The 22,991-nt window shown below is 42.0% G+C and overlaps 1 protein-coding gene across 1 annotated transcript; it reads right to left on the bottom strand.

The window, feature by feature from the left end:
• Positions 1 to 6,802: 6,802 nt before the first annotated feature.
• Positions 6,803 to 21,156, bottom strand: sec14l1 (SEC14-like lipid binding 1). Its single transcript, XM_078284839.1, has 16 exons — positions 20,974 to 21,156; positions 20,334 to 20,420; positions 15,966 to 16,115; positions 15,641 to 15,772; positions 14,528 to 14,656; positions 13,918 to 14,137; positions 12,923 to 13,032; positions 12,229 to 12,418; positions 11,503 to 11,591; positions 11,306 to 11,376; positions 11,008 to 11,179; positions 9,732 to 9,866; positions 9,303 to 9,437; positions 8,767 to 9,018; positions 8,368 to 8,546; positions 6,803 to 7,655 (listed from the first exon to the last, which is right to left on the bottom strand). The coding sequence occupies exons 2-16, from the start codon at positions 20,394 to 20,396 to the stop codon at positions 7,550 to 7,552; spliced, it is 2,133 nt and encodes a 710-aa protein (XP_078140965.1). The 5' UTR covers positions 20,397 to 20,420; positions 20,974 to 21,156; the 3' UTR covers positions 6,803 to 7,549.
• Between the last annotated feature and the right edge of the window lie 1,835 nt (positions 21,157 to 22,991).

The raw sequence follows: 22,991 nt of genomic DNA, 5'->3' as shown, positions 1-22,991 counted from the left end.
TGGACCAATCAGCCTATCTGTCTCCTCCACCAGCCTTAATGATGCATAATAAGACTCAAAATGATGGTGAACGCACTCTCGCCACGCTGTGTATAAACACGAGAGGAAAGACGTGTCCCTTTACGGTGCGAATGATTGATTTTAATTTACACGGCACAATGAAACAGGTAGTTCAAACAAGCAGGGAAGACGCAGCAGCCACAAACAGATTGAGTGGGGTGCTGCCAGCGTGCATCTTGGGAACGCTTATGGCCTGGCTTACAGTAACTACCTCATAATGACACAGAGAGGGAGAGAGAGCAGCCAGAAAACATTTCCCTCACATAACAGCGCCACTTTTGGCTCCGTTGAATCTCCTCTTGGTCTCTGCTTCACTGCGTCTGCACGGGGACGGACCATCGAAAACAAGGAGAGGCACAGAATTGTTTCAGGGTAATTTGCACAGATGTCACGCTGTAACTGTCATTTAAAGGGAGATACTGCTGAATTCCAGCATTCACATGTGTTATTCCTATGCCCTTGTACAGTTCAATTTATATTAGTGAACATTCACTACTAGTGAGCGGTGTGGCCCTTTAAGGACATAAAAAAAAAAGTGCACAAAATGATCATGACATAAGATGTCCCAAGATACTCAAATACGTCAGCTTGCCATGTGTCAGACCAAGATGTCCACGACGTACCTGACGAGAGGGAGCCAAAGAGATTTGCAGATCAGGCCAAAAGTTCAGTAATATAATAGGCCTAATGGGAGGAGAAGAGAAATACAGAGAGAGACAGAAACAGAGTGTGGCAGACAGTCTGTGACACACAGTGTCATAGACACAAAGCACCGTACACAGTTCAGCAGTACTGCAGAGAGGAGGCGAGTGAATGGTCCTGGTTCAGTGTGTCGTCTGTAGACACTGCCATGCCTCCTGATGGTCACTCCTAACTGTGAGTGAATGAATGAATGAATTAATGAATGAATGAATATGTATGTGAGTGAGTTACTTTCTGGATCCATGAGAGTAACTAAAAAAGAGTAAGGTGAAAGAGTGAGTCAAAAAGTGAATGAGTGTGTGTGTGTGTGTGTGTGTGTGTGTGTGTGTGTGTGGAGGGATGATGGCATGGAGTACTGACACCCAGTTATCAATGCACTTGTAGCCGCAGGCTCCAAACAAAACACCCCTCACTGTGTTGCTCTTTGCTCCGCTGCCCCCCCCCCCCCCTAAAAACACTTCAGCATAGCCATTCCTCCACAGAGCGTGGACGGATGAAAAGGGACCGGCAGGCGGGATGGCAGCCCGTCCCAAGAGATGCCCAGGAGCTCTTCTAAATCTGCGTTTGCCTTGATCATCCTTCTCCCCGCAGTCCCTAATCCCGCCTTCATGCCCCGTGTCTCACTCTCTCGGTCTATCTGTCTGTCTCTGTCTTTGCTCTCTCACACTCACTCTATTCTTGTATTCAGTAGACACCCACATCATTGAAGTGTATTGGGGATTGCTGTCTGCGCCTCTGCCTGCCAATAAGGCGGACCTGTGTTCACTGAGGGGTGGTGAGGCTTGGCAGGTAAGCGGAGGGAAGATGGATGTCTCAAACGCCACCCTCTAGACTCTCTGATTGCCACTGCTGGCAGAGACAGAACAGTCCAGGTAATCACTACAGACTTCCTCCTATGTACTACCCATGATTACACCTAACCTGAACTAATTCTGAGGGACGTGGACCAACCAGCAGGGGAAATGTTTATTTTGTGGCTGAGACGTAAGGCTGGTTAAATCAGTCCGTGTGCTACTCATCCTGCCTGTCATCATCTGGGGGTGACCCCTGCTAAGACCGGCTATTCAAGTGTTTGTACTTTTTCATTAGAGCTGAACAATTAATCAAAAAAAGAAAAAACAATAGAAATCGCAATATGAACTTCTGCAATTTCCAAATCACAGAGGCTGCAATTAAAGGAGCGTCCAAAATGGATTTCTCAACAAGGTGTTTTAGAGCTGCAGGTAAACTTTGGTCCATGAATCAAGTATAATATTGGTGAAAACCTTTCATCATACTCAAAACTCAGTAAATCCTGCACACTGACATCTATTTTTTTTTTTTACTTTTCTTTAAAAATAATAAAGTTCTAAAACATTTGAAGAAAAATGTGATATGAATTGCAGTTTCAATCGCAATTGCAATATTCTGTCAAATAATTGCAATTAGATTTTTTGTCAATATCTTTCAGCCCTATTTTTCATCTAAGTTTCATCATCATAGGCTTCATCTAAGTATATGGAATTTGTCTGTTGGAGCTCAAGTCCTTTCAATTAATGTTGATCATAATATGCTTTTTATTTCTTTTTATATCAGTATTGGCTTTGGATTGTCATTAGACAGTACAAATCGGGCTGCTTTCCAGAGGAGAGACTGGTTAAACATTGCTGTAAATTCCCTAATGCATCTCTAAATTGCATCGTCTCTTCACAAGCCATCAAGTCCGGGAAACTATTGAAAGGGTATTCATGAGCAAAGTTTGGCATTCTGCGCTAAAGAGCAATACTGTATGTCTTCTCGAATGGATAAATGTCTGTTCCCCTCGTAACATTTAAGGAGGGCGAGCCTACCTGACCTGCACAGTCCATTGTCGGTTCAGAGGGGAGAGAAATGGAAATGTCAAGTCAAAAAAGCAGCGAGCCAAGAAAACCCCAGAGAAATAAAACCAGGGCTGATGTTCGGAAACCAATGAAAACAACCTATGACTTAAGCAGAGCCGTGACAGTTCACTGCAAATGAGGGCAGCGCTCAGAAATCGGTCTAAATTAAGGGTAGATTGATGGCCTCTCGTGCTGTGGCGAAAATCAATGTTGGAAGATATGAGAGATGGCGTGAAGATGGCATCAGAGATAAATAGACGTGACTGTATCTATCTGTTTGCGGACATATTAATCAGGCCTTGTAGTACATCAAGTCAGAAAATGAATTCCAACCCAGCCTATATGAGATTAGTTAAATAGACAGGCCCACAACTCGTATGGAGGAGGCATTAAACATCCACTATATTTTTCATGTTGCACAAATCATGGTAAAACAGCACAACCTCACCTCAAGCTGCGCATATTGACACACAAACATTCCCAAACAAACATGGACGGCTTGAAAAGTTTCTATTCCAGTTCGTCAAGGCCCCTAAAAATAATTTAGCGCCCACTAATCCAGTGCTCTCCTTTTCAATTAGTGGGAAGGTCAGGATTGTCAGAGGGAAGCAAATGAAACACAGGCTTGGGTTTTAATGAGGATCCACACTCAGGAGTCAGGCTTTATAACCCTATGTCTGATTAAACTTTCTTAATGTGATCAAATCAACTGCGTGAGCTTCGGAGAAAAAAAGGTTGCCCTAAAAAGGATGGAGAGTATGGATGGCAAGTGAATTTCGGCTTACGTTTGATTTTGACCGATTACACTTTTTAAGTGCTGCTACAATGGACGTCTGAAAATGGATCAGCTCCCTTTCATCCGTTCTTTCAATTAGATCCAGAAGAGGAGGGAGAAGTGGGCACAGTGGAGCAGGGAACATTATTTAGCCTCTCTACCTTTTGCCATTTGAGAGAAGTTAATACAAAAAACACCCACCCAGCCCCATTGATTACCCACATGCCCCCCAAACCCCACCCCACCTGCGCTCCTTTTGTTCTAGCACCAACACCGGAGTGCTGAGAGTAGATGATTCATTATTATGTACATATTCCCAGTGATGGCTGGGATGTTTATATCTTTATCAAGAAGTCTGACTGAGACTATTTCCGCAGCATATTATCTCTGCAGTTCTATTCTCTGCAGTTATTATTCTTGCGCTCACCCAAGAATAAAGAACTGTAGAGACCCCGGTTGCAATGTTACATATGATTTTAATGCGAATGTTCCCCTGACACACATGCAGCTTGTGTATATCATCAATGGGGTGAGAGTGCTTGGTCAGCCAGTTATTTGCCACTTATTGCTGGGATTGAATCTATAACCTTCTGGTCACAGGCCCAAATCCATCCTCAGATATTCTTATACTTTTATATATCATCTATCTGTGATGGTCAATGCATTCCAGGAGTAATTTTGTGGTGAAGTGTTGCAATAAACTTTTTCGGTGTACCCACTTTCCCTCAACCTGCCTCGTCTACCTCGACTTCAGTTCGATTTCCTACATTTTCCCAGAATGCCTTTTGACAGCCTTCAGAAAACGTGCCTGAACTTGTTGCATCTCAGCTGTGGGTTTTACGTGTAGGTGGAGGGAATAGCAAGAGCAAGAGAGCGAGATGCTGGATTTCTCCCTGTATGATTGTTTTGACATCGGTGCAAAATGGTGAGTCGAGAAAGAAGCTGATGCTCTTTGATTCTGAGGGACTGACAGCAAAACCTGACGTTTACTGTTGATGTTTTAAATATTTAAAAATCTTTCTGCCTTTCCGCTATTAAAGCAGTTGTTCACAGGGATGAAGAAAATACACCACCAAACAAAAAAATGGACCCAGAAATACAAGGTACAGCACCAATAGCAGTTTTAAAGCGTTTTAGGGCTTTTTCTTTTAAACACCCTGCAGCTCACATCTAGCTAGCGTAGCTACAGGGGGTGGACAAAGTAATGGTAATACCACATAAAAAATGACTTTAACTTTCAAGTAACTACATTGAAATTACAAAGACACCTACACAGGCAAATCATAAAGCTGAATGAATATGTTAGCTTTAAAAGGTCTGACAATCACAAATTTTATGTCAGTTTCCAAAGCAGCATGAGGCAAAATAGTTCCAAAGAAGGAAGAGAAGGAAGAGTTCCAAAGTGGCCAAATAGCAAAAAACACTACAAAGACAACCTCATATTTTTTGGCTGTTATATGACCTTGCAGAGTATGCAAAGGTCTCCTCCTGTGAGCTGGCTGGCCAGACCGTTACAGATCACACATCCACCACCATGTTTAACAGTTAGCAGCAGACCTTGTGGGCTGAAGCCATCCTGCGTCTTTCTCCAAACGTAAATCCATCTGGATTCAGGAAAAAGGGTGAAAAACGATTCCACAGGCCATATTACTTTTTTCCATTGCTCAGGTGCAGGTTTTGTGCTCCTTACACCAGGTTATGTATGTTTGTACGTTGGCCGCTTGGATCCAAGCCGTTTTCAAATTGCAGCTCTGCCATACATACCAGCTTTGTGAAGTTTACTTTCACCACATACAGTTTTTGTTGAGACTATTCATAGAGGTGTTGAACTAATTTTGTGGTCATCTTTGAGGCTGTAGTTTTGTGGTGTTTAGCAACTATCCAGATGAGTGTCCATCTGTCCCTGTTGGCGAGCTTCAACTTGTGACCACTGCTTCTCTTTGCTGATGCAGTTTGTCCATGTTTGACATTTTATCATGATTTTCAAGTATTCATTTTGTGACTGACGCACCAGCAATTAAGGCACCAACTATTTGTCTCTTTGGAACTCTGTTAGTTGCTTCATGTTGCTTTGAAAACGCATACTGCTACTTCAACTACTCGCCACCACTGTCAATCATGCATCGTCCTGTTGATTCAAAACCAACAAATTAAAGTCCCCCTGTTCGCAAGGATAGAAACATCAAAGAAGACAGGCTCTCTGGGACTCACTCTTAGATGTGCCACGTTTCAATAAGTATTCATTTTACAAAGTTAGTCAAATGTTTTTACACATCGTGGCTTACGAATGTGACAAAAATACATCTAATCATTCTTTCAATAAATCTTATTTTAGTGTGTGTGTGTGTGTGTGTGTGTGGGGGGGGTACTACACTCATAATGTATCCATAATTCAATATCCAAGGCTTAGTGGCTCTTGGCCGGCCACCAGCAGTCCTTCACAAGGTTGTGTATACTCAAGAATGGGCCGCTACAGAAGGAATATCGAATAGCACTATCTAGTATGAGCTGCCTGCAGGTTTTGATACACTATATAAGAAATATTCAATTTACAAACAATTGTTGCCAGCGTAATTGACCTTATTTTTCAAGCCAGTGAAGGCCAGTAAAATAATTCTGCATTCAATCGCATAACTGCTCAAGAAGCAGGAAGTTTAATATTAGCTGACAAATTAGGCTTATCGGGAGAATGTGGCGCTGCTATTTATGTGGACAATGTGTGTCTTGGGAGGTCATTACACCAGGCTGAGTAATTCAGTAAACAAGCTCCTGGCAAAGTCAGTGCACTTCCTCTTTCTACCAACCCTGACAAGGCAGCAGGAAGTTAAGCTGTTGTTGGGTCAGCCTCCCAGGCAAGTCTGTCCACCTGTCTTTGTGTTGTGTTGTGTTGGGATAAGCAGCAACACTGTGACACAAACCTGCAGGGGCATTGGAGTCAAGCACATGGGGAATTCAATTCGACTTTAGCTAGAAGCATCTGATAAGTTTATGGAAATTAAAGTTTTATGGAAATCACAGTTGTCTGCCTGCCTCTGTGCCAGAACACAGAGGTTGCACTATACTGCATTCAAATTAGCTGCCTTGGAAAGCTCTGCAAATATGCAACTATGCCTAACAAGCCCAAAAATGACATTCCATGAAATCTAGAGGGTGTACTGCATGTTTTACAAAGGATTTCATATTAACAGCTCATCTATTGATGTAATAATGATTGATAGCCCATCACTCCTGTTAATCAAAATTGTTATAGAACAATTTTACAAACAACAAAGCCAAAATGCAGTGGCCATTATTGGAGCGCCACCCTGTTAAAATAGTAGAATGTACTGTATATTGGATAGCTTACAAAACCACTTTCTCAAAATTCAGCACCATGACAACAGTCTACAGGTCACATCAATCCAAATTCTTGTGTTGAAATCTTTATTTAAACAGTTAGAATCCTTTGGGTACAACAGAAGGCCTGATGAAGTCTGTGAGTGAAACACCAATGTGTTCACTGCAGGAGACTTTCGAGCAGTTCCAGTCATAGAGTACACTGACATCTTGTGGAGAATGAGAACAACTTCAGTGACAGAACCCTATGGGCTCCTTGTATTGCACAAAATATAGCTTTGTTACTATATTCTCAAATAAATGTTAAATTCATGGTGGTCCCCCTCAAAGAGAGAGCAGTTGTATTAATAACCGAGGTATTTGGTAGACAACACTGTTGTTTGTGAGGCATCTCCTTTTGTATTTATTTATTCAACAAATGCCCACCTGGTGGATGTTCTCCTGTAATGCCACCCTCATGGATACACATCTAGTTACAAATCAGATACTGCTATACTATCACTACAAAAACACAAAATAAGAAATCAGTCATCTAAGGCACAGAAAGGATCTTCAAGTGCTTCTTTGCCATGTAATAAGACGAGATCAGAGAGGAACTGTTCCACTCAAATGGCAAAAAGGAGAAAACTATGTCTACCATTTCCACAACAGCCCTCTCACCCTCCACTGTCAGGTCAAATACTAACAAGCGAGTATCAGCGTGAAGCTTCCGCTCTTTTAAGGCAAAAGGCACAGTCGGAGCCAGACGACAAGGAGTTCAAAACTGAACTCTTAAGCTTCACGGTGCTGCCAACTTTGGACGCCTGTTGGCCAGATGCTACCTTGAGATGGTGGAGCTGGCTTGTGATTGGCTAGAGGAAGTGGTAACGGCACTGAGTTGGGAGAAGCCGCTATGGCTCGACTCCAGACTGGTCATGGAACCCCTAGAAATATAGAAACAGAGACAGAAAGAAATGTTTAGTTTTTACTCATTTCCTGCATTCCCTTACTGTTTTACATCACTGTTGATTCCAGTGCTTTTATCACATTATGAGATATTTGCTATTTTTCCCTCATGTTAGTTTTTGAAGTAAACATTTTGCCATAAACGCTGTCTAAATAATGCAATGTACTCCAATTTTAAGCTGTAATTGTGTAAAACCAAGCTTTAATTTATTTAGTTTATTTTACAGACTATAGCTGGCGAAGCATCTTGCTTTGGTTTGTCTGTTTGCTTGATTGGGTTGTGATTGACAGAAGGTGGGTCCTAACGTAACCGCAGAGAAAGTTGAAAGTTTTATTTCTATGCTGTTTGGAATTGAATGGGAGTGAATGAGCCCGAGAAAACATATTATAAATTATAAAAATAATTGTGGCGCAATTCATGTCATAAACACTATTTAAGGGATGGAAAATATAAAAAATGAGAAAAAACTCAAATCACGCTGGAATTGTCCTTTAATCTTTAAATACATCAATGTCATAAATTTAGCAAGTCCAGAAAGTACAAATCTAGCAAACTTTAATAGAAAACATCAACCCAGAGAAATCAAAACCCACACTATAGCAGCACAGTGTTCATGGGAGACAGCTCCAGTATGCTAGACAACACAGTTTGGGACCAGAGAAAAAGCTCAATGTAAAGAATAAACTGACCTGAAGTCATGGGAGCCCAGTACCTCGGTGTAGTACATGACCTTACACTTGTGGGAGGAGACCTGCAGAGAGGCCAGCACATCGTCCACACGAGGCAGGCTGGAGGCCGAGCAGGCTGGGGAGCTGTGGAAGCGCCACTGGAGGATGTAGAAGCCGGGCCAGCGCGTTACATGGGAGCCCTGCAAAACACAGGAGAGCAGCAGGGTCAGGCTGAGGACTACCAGCTGTGATGGTGGTGCAATGGACAGCATACAGGACTGTATAGTGGCACTGAAACAAAAGCAGAGTTGAAAATGCTAAAAAAAGACAGAAACCAAAGCTCTCTGTACTCCTGAAAATAACTGAAAACAGGTGTTACAGTTCTGTGCTCATACGGCGAACTCTTCTCCAGCCTCTGACCTGAACACTCTCTCCCTCCCTGCAGGTGAGGGCCTTCTCCACCATGCTGTAGTCCTGGCCCAGCACCCAGTTCCTGTCTATCAGCTGGACATTAATGGCCCCTGGGGACGTGATACCGTGGGCCCCGAGAGCGTCTTTCTTCGGGGGCTGGGGTGCCCTCTTGGAGTGGTAGATGTTGAAGATCACATCTCCTTTACACACGTCGAAGTCCCAGGTGATGACGGAGGAGGCCTCTGCGATCTCCACCAGCAGCTGGAGGAGGATGCAAAGGGTTTGGAAACACAGAACAGCAGACAGCTGGCCATTAATCATATGGTCTCTCCTTTGCTGCAGGCCTGCAGTGTAGTTTTGTTCCAGCAGGCGGCACCCTAATCCACAGTTTAATGAAATCCACCTTTCACAGAAAATGGAACTATTCCAAAATGCCCCCTTGCTCTTACCTTTAGGCACTCTTAACACACTTAAGAAAGCAATGTCTTTTGCCTAATTCATCCACATTCAGATCTGGGAGGCAGCTGTAAAAGCTGAGGTTTTACCTCATATGGGGCTCCCTTGAAGACACTGGCACTCTTGTAGATCGAGTCGGTCCACAGGCGGTTCTCCTCACTCTCCAGCTCCTCTGCTGTCCTGTACAGAGACTTGGGGACCATACCGCCCTCAGGGAAGTCCCACTGGAGAGTGAGCCCAACAGTGAAATTAGTACAGGGATAATGAGGAACAAGTGATTTTTAATCTCTGAATTTGATTCAGGGGCAAAAGGCATAGTACGGTGAGGGAAAATGTACCAATAAATGCTGCTTTGTGTCCTCAAGTACCGAGCAAAGTTTCAAAACCTTCATGAAACTCACAGTAAAGGAGCACAAGAGAATGGCCAGAGGTCTACAATATATCAACATTATTTCACTGTGCCTATGTTGCGTATAAAACTAGCACACAGGAAAATGACGTTGAAGTCCACATCTCACCATGCAGTCCCCTCCCAAGAAGTCAGGGATGACCTCCCTGTCGATGTAGTCCACCAGGCCTCCTGGACCCTGGTAATCGTTACCAGCGTAAATAAGGAACTTCTTACGGGTGTTCTCATCAATAAAGGGACTGACCTGGAAACGAGGCGTCAAGAAAAACAGTCAACAAAGATCATTAAAGCATGCAGCAGGTCCAGTCATTATGAACTGTATAAATTAATCCAAACCTTAATTATTCATGTTTGAGAAAGAGAGAGAGCAAGCCTCATTTATCAAACAACAATGACACATTTATTAAATAATTGATACTAAAGTTGAAAGCATTTCAACTGCATATTAGACAACACAAACTGTTCAGCTGTTAAATTGTTAAACCATGCATATGAATGCTTCATATTTTGAGCAAGGCTAGTATTTCAACATCTTTCACTGGTCTGAGTCGACTTAAATAACGATAGGTGGGTCTCACTGTGCGTCGCTTCAATGTAGTTTATGAGCTACGGTCATAACAATATGATTTGATGCAATGACATCACTACGCATCCACACTTATAAACTTATTATATATTCATGATATTTTCATAATAGTTCTACCATTTCATACTGTATACAGTGATCATGTAATATTCCATTACTTATACATACTTATTTACATATATACTGTATATATACACACACATTTCCAATTTTGTATCCATATTTGTGTAAGCGATCGTGTCTGCTAGTAACATCTGTACTGTATGAAGCAACTGAAAGTAACTGCCCATATGTCCAACCAATACAGTCTACTTAACATGTTTAAATTGCCACCCACGTACGCTTATATAAAGCCATAACTGTTTACATTCTGTTTTATTGTTTTCATTATTTTTTTATTGCTTATTTTTATATTCTATTTCTGTGCTATACTTATCTTTATTTCCCTGCTGAATCCTATTACATTTGCTGCTGCTACGACCTAATTTCCCCACAGGGATCATTAAAGTTTCATCTTATCTCTTGGCCTGAAAATATCTGCATATCGCATGGCTGTAATTACTTAAATTTGTGTTGGCAGTACTTTTTCCTGCTCTTCCTCTCCGTTTCTTTGTACTGCTCATATGCATATTGTGGCTATATTGCACCCAGACTATTTAGAATTCCTATCACGATGCAAGCCAACCATGGCAATATCAGCAAAATCCAATCTTTGTGCGTTCAGACCTGCAACTTGATGCACTCTTGCATGGTCGGATGATTATGTACATGAAGTGTAAGTGCAGCCAGTTGTTCTCACCAGTGTCCAGAGCACTGGAAAGACTCGAGGCGCCCTCAGTATGAGCAGGCGGCCCAGGGTCTCGGGGTAGTTGGCCTCCACCACCTCGATGATCCTCAGCAGAGCCTTAACCCCGGGCCTCCACAGGTGACGCATGTTCAGACCCTCCAGGTCCACCAGGCAGGTCCAACAGCTAACAGACAGAGTCACACAGACATTACATTACCATACATACACGCATGTACCTAACCAATCAACCCGGGACGTTGACAGAAGGTTAGCTTCAATACAGATGAATTAATGTTGGTACTGTGGGCACCTAATGGGTCGACCGAAGACTCTGGTGTTCTCTTCGCAACGCCTTAGTCCCTCCTCGTTGATGGACAGGACCTGGGTCACAGTCATGAAGTTGTAGGGTTAATACAACTTAAGTTACTGTAAAAGGAAATGATTGTGTGTCTGTGTCTATGTATACCTGTATTTAGGGTATCAATCTTATGAATGTGTTCAAATCACCTGTCTCAGCATCGCCTCCTCTCCCAAGGCTCGAACTAAGCCCTTAGTGTCCATTTGCCCCAGACGCAAAATATACAGAGGACGCCCATCTGAACACATTCCACACAGACATGGACCACACACACACACACACGCGCACACACAGAGAAACACAGACAGATTGTATAATAAAGTAAAATCAATAGGTAGAATGAGTCAGATTCTATTCATAGTAGAGACTGTTACTCTATGCCTCCAGTCGTCTATGTAAAGGTTGGTATTTATTAACAGATATTGATTTAGCGTGGGAACTTTCAAAAGGCACTTCCTGTATAGAAGTCCTAACCCTAACCTGATTGGTGCATCAGCTAGCGACTATTAAAAGCACTGTCTCATGCTCAAACATGGGAGGCATGACAGATGGCATGCGGACTTCCCAGTCAATCATTAACATGTGTCATTTTATCTCCTTATGCTGACTGACGTGAGTGTGCACTTTCACTATAGAGAAACCATAACACATCAACACTGACTACAGAACAGCTGCAGCCCACAAGTAAATTTTCAGCTTGTGTCATTCACAGCGAGAGCTTCAGTGCTGCAGTCTGTCTGAACAACCATATAGTGATATAAAAACTTCCTAGACACCGGTATCTGTATTGAGTGGTTTATCCTGGTGAAACTAAATGGAAAATGAGATAAATTAAGCATGGAATAGGAAGGCAGAAAGCATCACTCAGACTGTACCTCTGTCATGGTGGTGCCAGCCTCCAGTGTAATAGTCCTGCAGCAGTTGTGGGCGCTCCCAGGAGTCTAACAGGAAGTCCACCTGATGCTGCTTCCTCCAGGTGAGCGACTGGCACAAGATCTCCCTGGCCCTGTCCAGGTTGAAGTCCCTGGCCCTCAGGAAACGCAGCACATGCTGGTCCTTTGGAATCTGTAACATAACGGGCAGAGAGAATGAAGTAGATCCTCTGTAACATTTGATCTTCCCTGGAGCGCATAGGTCACCACTCCAATGCAGAGTTTCAAGCTAAGCCCTTAGCACAAACCTTCAGGCTGGTAGAAAGTGATTAATAATCCCTGTGCAATACATTTTCTAAATGTGTCCAAACAAGCCACAAATGTGACCTTTGCACAAATTTATAATCAACTGAACTGAATTAATTGTTGTTTCTCAGGAGCCATGCAGCCTATATAATTAGAGTATTGATTGGATGCTTCTTATTTTCTATTTGCAATCTCTGTAGATTTCTGTGAGTGTTAGCTGCAACACAAACTTCCCTTTGGAAGAAACAGCTGTTAAACTGAACTGAACTGGAAGTTAGCATAGGTTGTAATATAAATGTAACAAATGTGTGTTTTTTACATAGGTGCACAAACTGCTCTGTATGCAAACAAAGTTTGTGTATATAAGTATAGAAGTTTGTGGATATGCGACCTTGCCCTTGTGGGTCTCCTGTAGCCACTGGCGCAGTCGAATAAGACAGCTCTCCTGCAGGGGCGTTAAATCACCAAGGTAACGTCTGATGTAATCTGCATCCAACTTGTCTGCAAGCAAAACATTTACAGTATAAAGTTAGCACATACTGCATGCATCAAATGGAGATATCAGGCATTCTACACTTCAGTCTACAGTGCATTTTCAGCAGGAACAAAACAAGTGCTGCAATATTTTACTCAAATAGAAGTACTGGCAGTTAAATTTTACTTAAGTCAAATCAAATGATTTAATGGGTCATTATCAGCCCCGGGTTTGGGGATGGTTCCTTTTTGGCTCAGATCAACAAATATATAGTGAAAACTGTGAGAGTTTAAAGGCGCACAGCATTCTAACATCATTAAATTATTACCACATTAATTTTGAGAAACTGGTATAATTAGCATAAACAAAAAAGAGCATCACTGAGAAGACTGGCAACCTCTACCCGCCTCTACACTGCATTTTACATTGTGTGCCACCATGTGTGTGCCATACAGCACACACATGAAGAATCACTTCTAGCATGTTTATCCTCTTCAGTAAAGAGAAAGAGAGAACAAACACATGTGGAGTGACGCCAGCGAGGGGAAGGGGGACAAGTAGCAAGAGGGTTTATGGGAAATGTGGTCTTAATTTTGAGAAACACTAGCAGTAACATAACCACTGGTGTGAGATAGAGGCTACCAATCATCTCGTAATTATACTTGAGAACCTTTTACTCAAATCAACTCAAGTAGAGTAACTAGAGTGGCTGTAGCTTGTAGCTATTTACTCTCCCCCTCTGAAAAATATTTCTGTCCTTTCAGTGTAGCAGATCGCTGCATGAGCAGAATGCACTGTGTACCGGTCAACAGACTGGGACTGTATGCATGGCACACGTCCTTTAGACTGTGCTTCTGTGTCATGCATTGGCTGCCATTCTGTGGTTTATTGTGACTAGCGAGTACACTGACCATCAGGGGAGCCAGCCAGCAGCTCTGTGGGGCTGGCAGGGTCCTTACTGGACAGCCCATCCCTGGCATTGTGCACTGGGATGGCTCTGGCAGTAGAGACGGGTGGCAGCTGGCGCCTGGCGGTGGCAGTTGGAGGGACAACAGGTGGGGTCCAACGGGGTATGTAAGTTATTCCTTCCTCCTCCAGCTCTCTGAGGTGGTGCTCAATAATCTCTTTACCCTACAAGAGGAGGGGGCCATGAAACTGTGCGTTAATGTGACTAGTGTGGACACTGTGGACAAATACAGTAGGTTTACTTGCACAAGCACACAGACAAAATCACGTGCAGGGCCACGAATGTGCAGGATACATGGCAGAGTCAGCAAATGTGAGGAGGATTATCACACATACACACACACACACACACAACTGAAACAAACTGGGCTAGGTGATCGGGGTCAGCATGGATGACACATCTCATATCCTTATTCTATACAACTCCACATCAAAAAATACAAATAATGTAGGCATATGCAAAGGCAAACTATGTAATTTTCTACAAATACAAATGTAAGCAGTTTATATATATGGGTAATTCCGAAATATGAGACTCAGCTCAAAGATGCACACCTTTTTAATGCTACTAGCATACTGTTTCATAGCTATCTTCTCTGCCGAGCTCTCAAAGCCAAAAAAGGACTTAATATCCAGACTAGCCGTCTGTTCGAAGCACGTCCAGTCCTCGTTCTCAGGATGAACCTATGGAAGAGGACAAAAGTGTGATAATCCAGGCAGTATAGATGCTGAACTCAACTTCATCTTTCACTTTATTGCCGGTCCATCTTACACAAGTGCGCACTGAATCAAAAATGTTCTTGATGTCATGACACAATCCAAGCAAAAATAAATACAAGAGCAGCAGGGACAATACCAAACACAGCAATGCATCAAGACAACATAGTACAATTCAAGTATTATGTATTCAAGTAGATTCACGTACGGCAATATTAACAGTAGTTGTTAAGTGACTTATGCAAAGTAATTCAGGTACTTCAGCATTAGTTATATTCGGTTATGAATCAAGCAGGGATTACATGGTTTATGGGAGTACAGGATGTGGGTTTCAAGTGACAGAATTCAAATACTCCAGTATTGACTGAGTCGCGGATTTAAAGCTACACTAAGCGATTTTTTCAGACCACTAGAGGGTGACAGAAACCGCAACACATTTTGTAAACACACACAGCAAAGCTACTAAACGTACCTACAGAGAAATATTGCCCGTTACCAGTCTCGCTTTGCCAGATTTTTCTCCCGCTGAAGGTTACATGTCCCACAATGACAAGTGAAGAGGCAGGTAGCAAGTTTACTGGTTGAAAACGTTTACTCGCTCGCTTCATCGATTCGCCGTTACTCGGGCCGACTTTGACAACAAGCTTTAGGAAAGAGGTGAAAACAACAACACAGCTGGTCCGCGTGTGTGGCTATTTGTTTATATCATTACGTCTCACGGAAATCTCCACGTAGCACACGTTAGTTTCAGGATTGGTTACAGGGTCTGAAATCGCTTATTGCAGGTTTAAAGTGACTGTATATAGTTAAATTTAAAGTGACTGGTGCATCAGGCTGGTGGGGGTAATGTTCAGTTAAGCTAAAAAGGGAAAAATTAAATGGAGTTACCACAAAAATATATGAAAGAGAAAGTACGTATATACAATAATCCAGTTTAATTCTGAGGCTGACCGAGTAGTTGCAGAGCTCACGGACAATGACTCTGTTGGAGAAGGTCTCGTTGTGGACCTCGATGCGCAGCGTCCTCTCTCTGCGGTTCAGAGTGTTCTTCTGGATGAAGTACAGGTAATCCACACCGGCTATCTGCAAGCGGAAACAACATGATGATGGTTATAGCTCCTCTTATTGCTTTCACGCCTTTGTGAAAAGTTGAAAACTGCTGCAGAGGGGGTAAAAGTCTCTTCACATGCTTGGTCATCACGAGTGGGTCAGGCCACCTATTACCCATGATGTGCTAGTTGACAACTTGCTTGGTAAAAGGTCAGAGGAGAGGTACCCTTTTGAGGAGTCGTGGGGCATCAACGTCCACCATACAGCGCCTCTCAGTTACTAGGGTGGATCCATCCTCACTGTGGCTCTCACTGATGACCTCACTGTCCACAAACACTGGGATCAAGGGGCACTTAGGGAACCTCCTCACGTAAGCCTGAGAGGGACAGAGAGAGAGCAAAACAGATAAAGGTAATGTGATAGCAGTAATTTACGATACAGAATTTACAGCATGTGATTTCTCAGGTTAGGTCATATTTAATGGTTATTGGCTTTAGAGGATTATATGAAATACACATTAAAAGTTAATGTTTAGGGTTATGTGCAAAACAACAGCCTGCGGCTGTGGTGCCTTCAACAGGCTGCTGTTGCTTTTCTGTTTTATGGCCCATAACATATGACCATCAGCCCAAGCCAATTGCACTGGGCCTCATCTGTCAATATTGGTGCTTAGTCTGTAGTTGGAGTAGCCTATAGGCCAGTCCAGGATTTGTGAACTATTGGACCTTTGTCTATGTGTCTCACAGCAGCAGCCCATTAGTCTTCAGTCTGTGTGTTTAGTAGCTGTGCAGCTTTCGCAGGCTCCCGTCAGGTCACAGAGGGCGCTGGCAGGATCCAGGCCATGTGACCACCAGGACTTGGACAGCTGTCCATTTTGTGTTGCAGAACAATCCACCACTCATTGGCATCAGATTTCAGCATTATTCATATCAATGTCAGTATCAATTACTGCAAAAAGGCACATTTCTCTCAAGGGCTAGAAAACAAATGCTAATGTTCTCAGGTGGTTTAAATCCTAGATGAGACTACTGAAGTACTGAATAAGTAAATTTATACAATAATCCAGTCTAGCTCAAAAGACTAGAGTTTGAAGATTTGAATTAAAACTGTGGGAAACTGACCAAAGGAATTCTAATGTAGTATAGAGTAACAAGTGAAGGAGAGCAAGACTTTCTCAACTTACCCCTATTTTTCGTCTCTAAATTAACACTTAAGTGCTGTCTGGTCTGTCAGCAACACATAGACACATATACACACGCTGTACACACACACACACACACACACACACACACTGTACACACACACACACACACACACACACGCTGCCCCTTATCGATAAAGCACTGCATGTGAGTAATCTAATCAATGAGATGCTACAACACTGACGTCATTCACTAAGCAAATTGATGGAAAAGACTTGCTTGTTAAATACGCAGTATTAGCTGGTGTTGTGTAACAGATACTCTCTACATGAACAGACACATTTCACTGATCGCAGACGGACTGTAACCATTTTCCTAACTATCCCCATCACAGCCATACATAAAGGAAGCATAGAGCATAAACAACAAGCAGGCTACAGTTAGATAGCTGACTAAGCACATTTTCCACTGACTAAACCGTCAATGGCTCCCTTCACAACACTAAATGAAAACAACGTCTGACATTCAAACGCCCAATTACTAAACTAAAAAGTATTGTCTAAGTCCAACATTTTTTCCACTATGTCTTTATTGTTATCAGTCTTAACATTAGCAAGCCAATAATGTTCTAACTGTGGGTGTGGAGTATAAACAATGTGAATGTGACTTCATTTCCAAAGTCGATGCACAATTTTAAAGTTAGTCGAACCATGCAGCCTCCCTATATATAAAAAAAACAAATCTAGCGCACTGCTATTACATAAACACCCAGGAAAGTCATTAGGATGTGTCATCAAGGGGCGAACATTGCCGTCACTGGTAAAGCATTCACCAATATCCAGGGCAGCGGTCAGGAGGATTTGGGGTCAGGATTGTTAGCTGGAGTAATAGCTGTCAGAGGCAGGATCACTCAGGAGACTAATGAGAAAACCTAGGGAAAGAACGGGAGCGTTGGAGGTGGTAGACTATTCACTGGATTCTCTCCATTATACTGTTGAATCTTGAAGCATTTTCATAGCAGCTGTTATTTTCTCTTCACAAAAGGCTGCTTCTGAGGCTATTTTCAATAACTTGTAGTGACTGTATTGCAGTTTTAGACCGGTAATTTACTGTGACAGATGTTTAATGAAAAGGTATCAAATGAGGCTTGTGTGGGTGTCAACTTGGGCTGTGTGGTGACAGAGTCACAGATATAGTTAGCGACACAGTCTGCAGAGCAAACGGTCACAGCGGCATTACGGTCTTTAACTTGCTTTGAGGATATTGTAAAACCCTCTGGCTTAATAGATAACAACAAAGAACAAGAAACAACTATAGAGCAGTCTGTAAAACTGGGTAAAAATATAACTGAGACTGACTGTGACGGAAAAACAAGGTGTACACAATGAAATTACTTTTATCCTTATTGCGCAGCGTTTCCTCAGAAGCTGTTAGGCCAGGTAGCATCTGCCTACGAGGGACTCCCAAAGTGGATTCAGTGGCAGATTTCTGCCATCATGATGACAGAATCACAAAATCCATGACTATATAATCTATATAAAAACTATATAAAACATGACTATACAATCAGGGATCTCCATTTGGCATAAAAGTAGCCAGCCAACTGAAGCCATATCAAATACTTTATAGTTTATAGTTTATTAAAGGAAAAATCATCGATCTGTGATGTTCAGTGCATTCCAGGAGTCATTTTGTGACTGCTGAAGTGTTGTAATTTACTTTTTGGTGTGCCCACTTTCCCTCAACCTGCCTCGTCTACTTCTATTTCAGTCAGTGATTTTCTACTTTCTTTTCTACATTCTACAGCGTGACTTGAGAAAACCCCCGGTGAACTTGCTGCATTCAGCTGTGGTTGTATGTGTAGGTGGAGAGGGCGATAGCGAGAGCGATAGTGAAATGAGAATTTTTCCTGTTGAGACAAAGCGAGAGTCACAGTCGGTACACAAAATGCAACATGTCTTGTGGCTGTGTTGCATTCTGGTCTATTGAGGCTACTGTGGGTGGAGAAAATGGTCTCTCTGCCTCTTCTAAGATGGATTTCTCCCTGTATGATTGCTGAATGTCGGTGCAAAATGGTCTAGAAAGAAGCTGTTTGATTCGGAGGGTCTGACACCAAAACCTGATGATTACCATTGATGTTTTAGATAGCTGAAATTGTTTCTGCTATTAAACTCCGCTGTAGCTGCGCTGGAAATATCTCAATATGACGTCTTATCATTTACATTTGGCCAGTTATCCATGGGAATACGAAAAATACACCACCAAACTACAAAATGGACCCATAAATGCAAGGTACGCCAATAGCTGTTTTTTTAAACAGTGTTTAATTGTATTAGCGTGGATTTTCCTTCAAGGTTTCTTAAACAATCATACATATATCACTCGAGGACCTATTACATCAAGGAAGCACACAAGTCGTGTCTTGGGTGATACACACTCTCAGAATAATAATGCAGCTTCCATTAAGCATCATTGAGGGACAAGAAAACAAACGACAACAGAAAAAAACAAGACATAAAAAACCAGAGCAGCATTACAAATGGAGGTGCAGATGGTACAATAATATATCTTCATGCCTGGCCTGGAATACACTGCTGAAGCATATCATGAGTACGGGGTAAGTGTTTAACAGATGCCAAGTTTCATAAGCAGCTTTCTCACAGTATGTCCTCTGTAGATTGTTGTATTTAACTACTGCACCAGGCTGTGAGAGGAGAGGAGAGGAGAGGAGAGGAGAGGAGAGTGTGTCCTATCCTATCAATCACTAGACAAAAAAGCACAGCATTTGTACATCAAGAACGAGGTAGATGACCCTGAGCTGCAGACAGGGATAAAGGCGTCCTCTTGGTTAAACAAAGTGGAGTCCTGTGGCGCTCTACGTTTTACATTTTAGACAAGTAGCTGACGCTCTCATCCAGAAAAATGTGCAATGAGTGCAAAAGTAGAACAAGCTTAAGGAGTGTGAGGGTCACAGCCACAGTGCCCAGACAATAGATATAACAAATACTCCTTTGTCCCAAGCATATTTATGTAAGATCTCTTCACAAATCTGGGATTAGAAGACCTCCTGCCAAGTAATGACGCTCATGACCCATTGTTGTGTTATATTCACCTATCTCTCAGTCGTAATAATAATATGGTGATAATGAGGTGATTTTTAATTAGTCTGTGGCTATCCACCTATAAGAACAACATTAACTTATTCTATTCTATTCTATATAATTACTCTGTAAAAAGACCATGTTTGGAGCTTTAGTCAGACTGCATTTACTGTAGAGAAAAACTTGCATAAGCCAGACCGTGGCCCTGACAAACTGTACAAATGAATGGCATGAGAGTATGGGTTTGGCAAATCCTTTGTGTCAGCAGCAGCAGCAGCACAACAAACAGCGTTGTCTTTGACAGCAACTGAAACAACAACAACAGCCACCACAGAAAAACACACAACTCACCGCCATTATTAACTCAAATGGGTGCTTGTAGACCCGTACGGGCGACTGGTATTCCTGCACCATGGCTGAAGCTCTTTCACCGGCAACCTGTGAGATAAACACAGACATACCAAAATGACACATCAGACCAACTGTAACACTGTGAGCCTGTCAAAATCAAGTTCACCTGACATCAGCTGAGTAAAGGTCAGATGTAGAGTAAAGAGGTATGTTACATCATCCGCTACAAACACATGGGGCTAATTTAATCTATGTTGGGTTAAACTGGCTTCGTTGTAGTATAAGTTATGAATAAGGAGACGAAGACGAAGAGGAAGGGGGCGAAGAAGGAGAAGCAGAAGGATATAGCCTAATTGTTGACCCCTTTTTATGTAAAAGTTTTTGAGGAATGACTAAATATTCATAACAGAGCTGACACAGAAATTAGCTACTCAACGATCTTGTACAGTATTGTAGCATCAGAGAAGGTACTTGGATCAATTTGAAGCTGATATAAGTTTCCATTCTGAAGTATTATGAGAGTCGAAACAAGCCATAGGAAACAACACCTGTGTTTTTTACAGCGTTGAAACAATACGTGTAACTCTTCGGTGACTAACGTTAGGGCCTCAACAGCGAGAAAAAGAGAAACTTGACGTACCACTGCAGTTTTGAATCCCGGTTAGCAGATTTACTACGCGTCACTCTCTCCGTCGATGTGTCTGTGCATCTCTCATGGTCGCATTGTCTCTTGAAAGAGGGAAATAGTTTTCTGTGTTGTTCAAAAATGACAAACAGTGGCTTTCACTGTCCTTCAGTCTCTCGCGCAGAGAGGAGACTGTTAACTCCGCCCCTCTCTACTTTCACATGTAAAATCTTCTAGAAACACCCAACGGGAAGCGAACGCAACACTTTGTAAAACTTAGTAGGACTCTGTGTATGGAAAGTTATTTTTACCATTTCGGCTAGTTCATTGCATTATCACATTGTTACCCATACGTTAACCTATATTAAGTTACAGGAGTATGAGTTGAAGTGGCAGGACGGAGGACTGGGGGCGCTGTTTGACACAACTGGCAGAAAGAAAGACATTCACACAGTAGAGGAAACGACATGACATCTTGTTTTTACAGTCCGTCTCAGCCATAGACCATAATGGCAGTAGGAAGCTTTTTATATTCATGAATTATACGACTTTATAAAGACTTAATAGCTGTGGCAATTCACACACCTCTTAGCAGTTAGAGGGGCCTATTTGTCATGTAGACGAAAAATGACTGTGAATTATAACATTACATTTGACATTTTAACCAAGACTGCATTAATGTTTGCCCTGCAAACATTGCATGAGAGATACATTTTGGTCCGAGGTGCCATGAGGTTCAAGCAGGTTGAGGTCAACAAACCTGGGAAGCCATATAAAATGGGACATTATGGTTTTCTTGGACTCAAAAGTGAAAATCAGCATTTCTGTCACTGATAGCAGTGAACCCACCAAGTCACATAACATCCTTGGTGTGACGTCAGAGAGAAAGAAAGCTCACCCTCCCAAGCACAAGGTCAAGCCAAGAGGCTATGAGATAATAAAGATGGAATAAAAACAATGAAAAGTAATAAAGTGTGACATTGGCATTGTTCAATCGTTGTTTTGTCTTTTTTTGTTCCATCTCTCTCAAATATTGATTGCAATTTTAGTTGGCCCACCTCGGTAAACAGCCACCCAAGTAAATTTCTGTTTTAGATGTATTTGCTGTGATGCACTAAGCTGGCATTTCTGGTTGATGTAGTTTATAAAAAAAAATTTAATTCAAAGACAAACAGATGTTTGTGAAGTTCTACAGCGAGAAAGTTTTGAATACCTTCTCTGTGAAGGTCAAGAGGGTATTGTACAGATTTGTTTTTTTTTTTGTTTTTTTTTTTCAAATCTGCAGTTACTTGGAATAGCACTTCTTGTCTCTTAACAGTTAGTTCATAGTGGTCATAGTGAGGTTAGGAAAATTTAAATATCTTTTCCCATCTTCCCACTGTACTTTTTCTAAATAAATACTATGTGAATAGAGTCAAGATAGTGGAGAGATACAGCATGCAAGATGATGCTTATCCCAGTGCTGCTGTTCAGTGTCTAGTGTTTTCACAAAATTTTGACTGATGCATTTTTTCAATAAGAGTAACAATGTTGACCAGTTAAAATAATGTACCGTATACATTGCCTTGGATGAGTAAATGAAGGTAGTGAATCAATAGACGTTGCTCCACAAGTGCTAAATTAGTTGCATTAGACAATAAACACAAACTTTCTCATCTTTGACCGGTCAATTGAGGACACATTTTGAGCACTAAATGTGTTGTGGGTCTCTACTTAGCTATCTAGTTTGTCAGATAAAAATGTGAAGAGCACAGCTGCTGAATTTATGTTGGCCTTGTGGCAGCGCTTTTCATGTGGACTGATAGTGGTGCATTCACAAACAAACACTTAATTATTATTAAAGAGCACCAAAATACTTCAAACTCGTATCATGTCTACTAAGGTGAAAGGTCAATAGGTAATTTATCGAGTGTTCACCCGAGATGTGATTAATACTGTTCATAACGCTGTATGTTCATAAATTATTTATAGCCAATCATATGATGCCAACTGGCCGAACTTCCTTTCTCAAGCAAATAAAAGGCCAACAGCCT

This window comes from Centroberyx gerrardi, chromosome 7 (genome assembly GCF_048128805.1).
Source record: "Centroberyx gerrardi isolate f3 chromosome 7, fCenGer3.hap1.cur.20231027, whole genome shotgun sequence".
NCBI classification, from domain to species: domain Eukaryota; kingdom Metazoa; phylum Chordata; class Actinopteri; order Beryciformes; family Berycidae; genus Centroberyx; species Centroberyx gerrardi.
The sequence above is the reverse complement of the archived record's forward strand: the minus strand, read 5'-3'. Positions and strand labels throughout refer to the sequence as shown.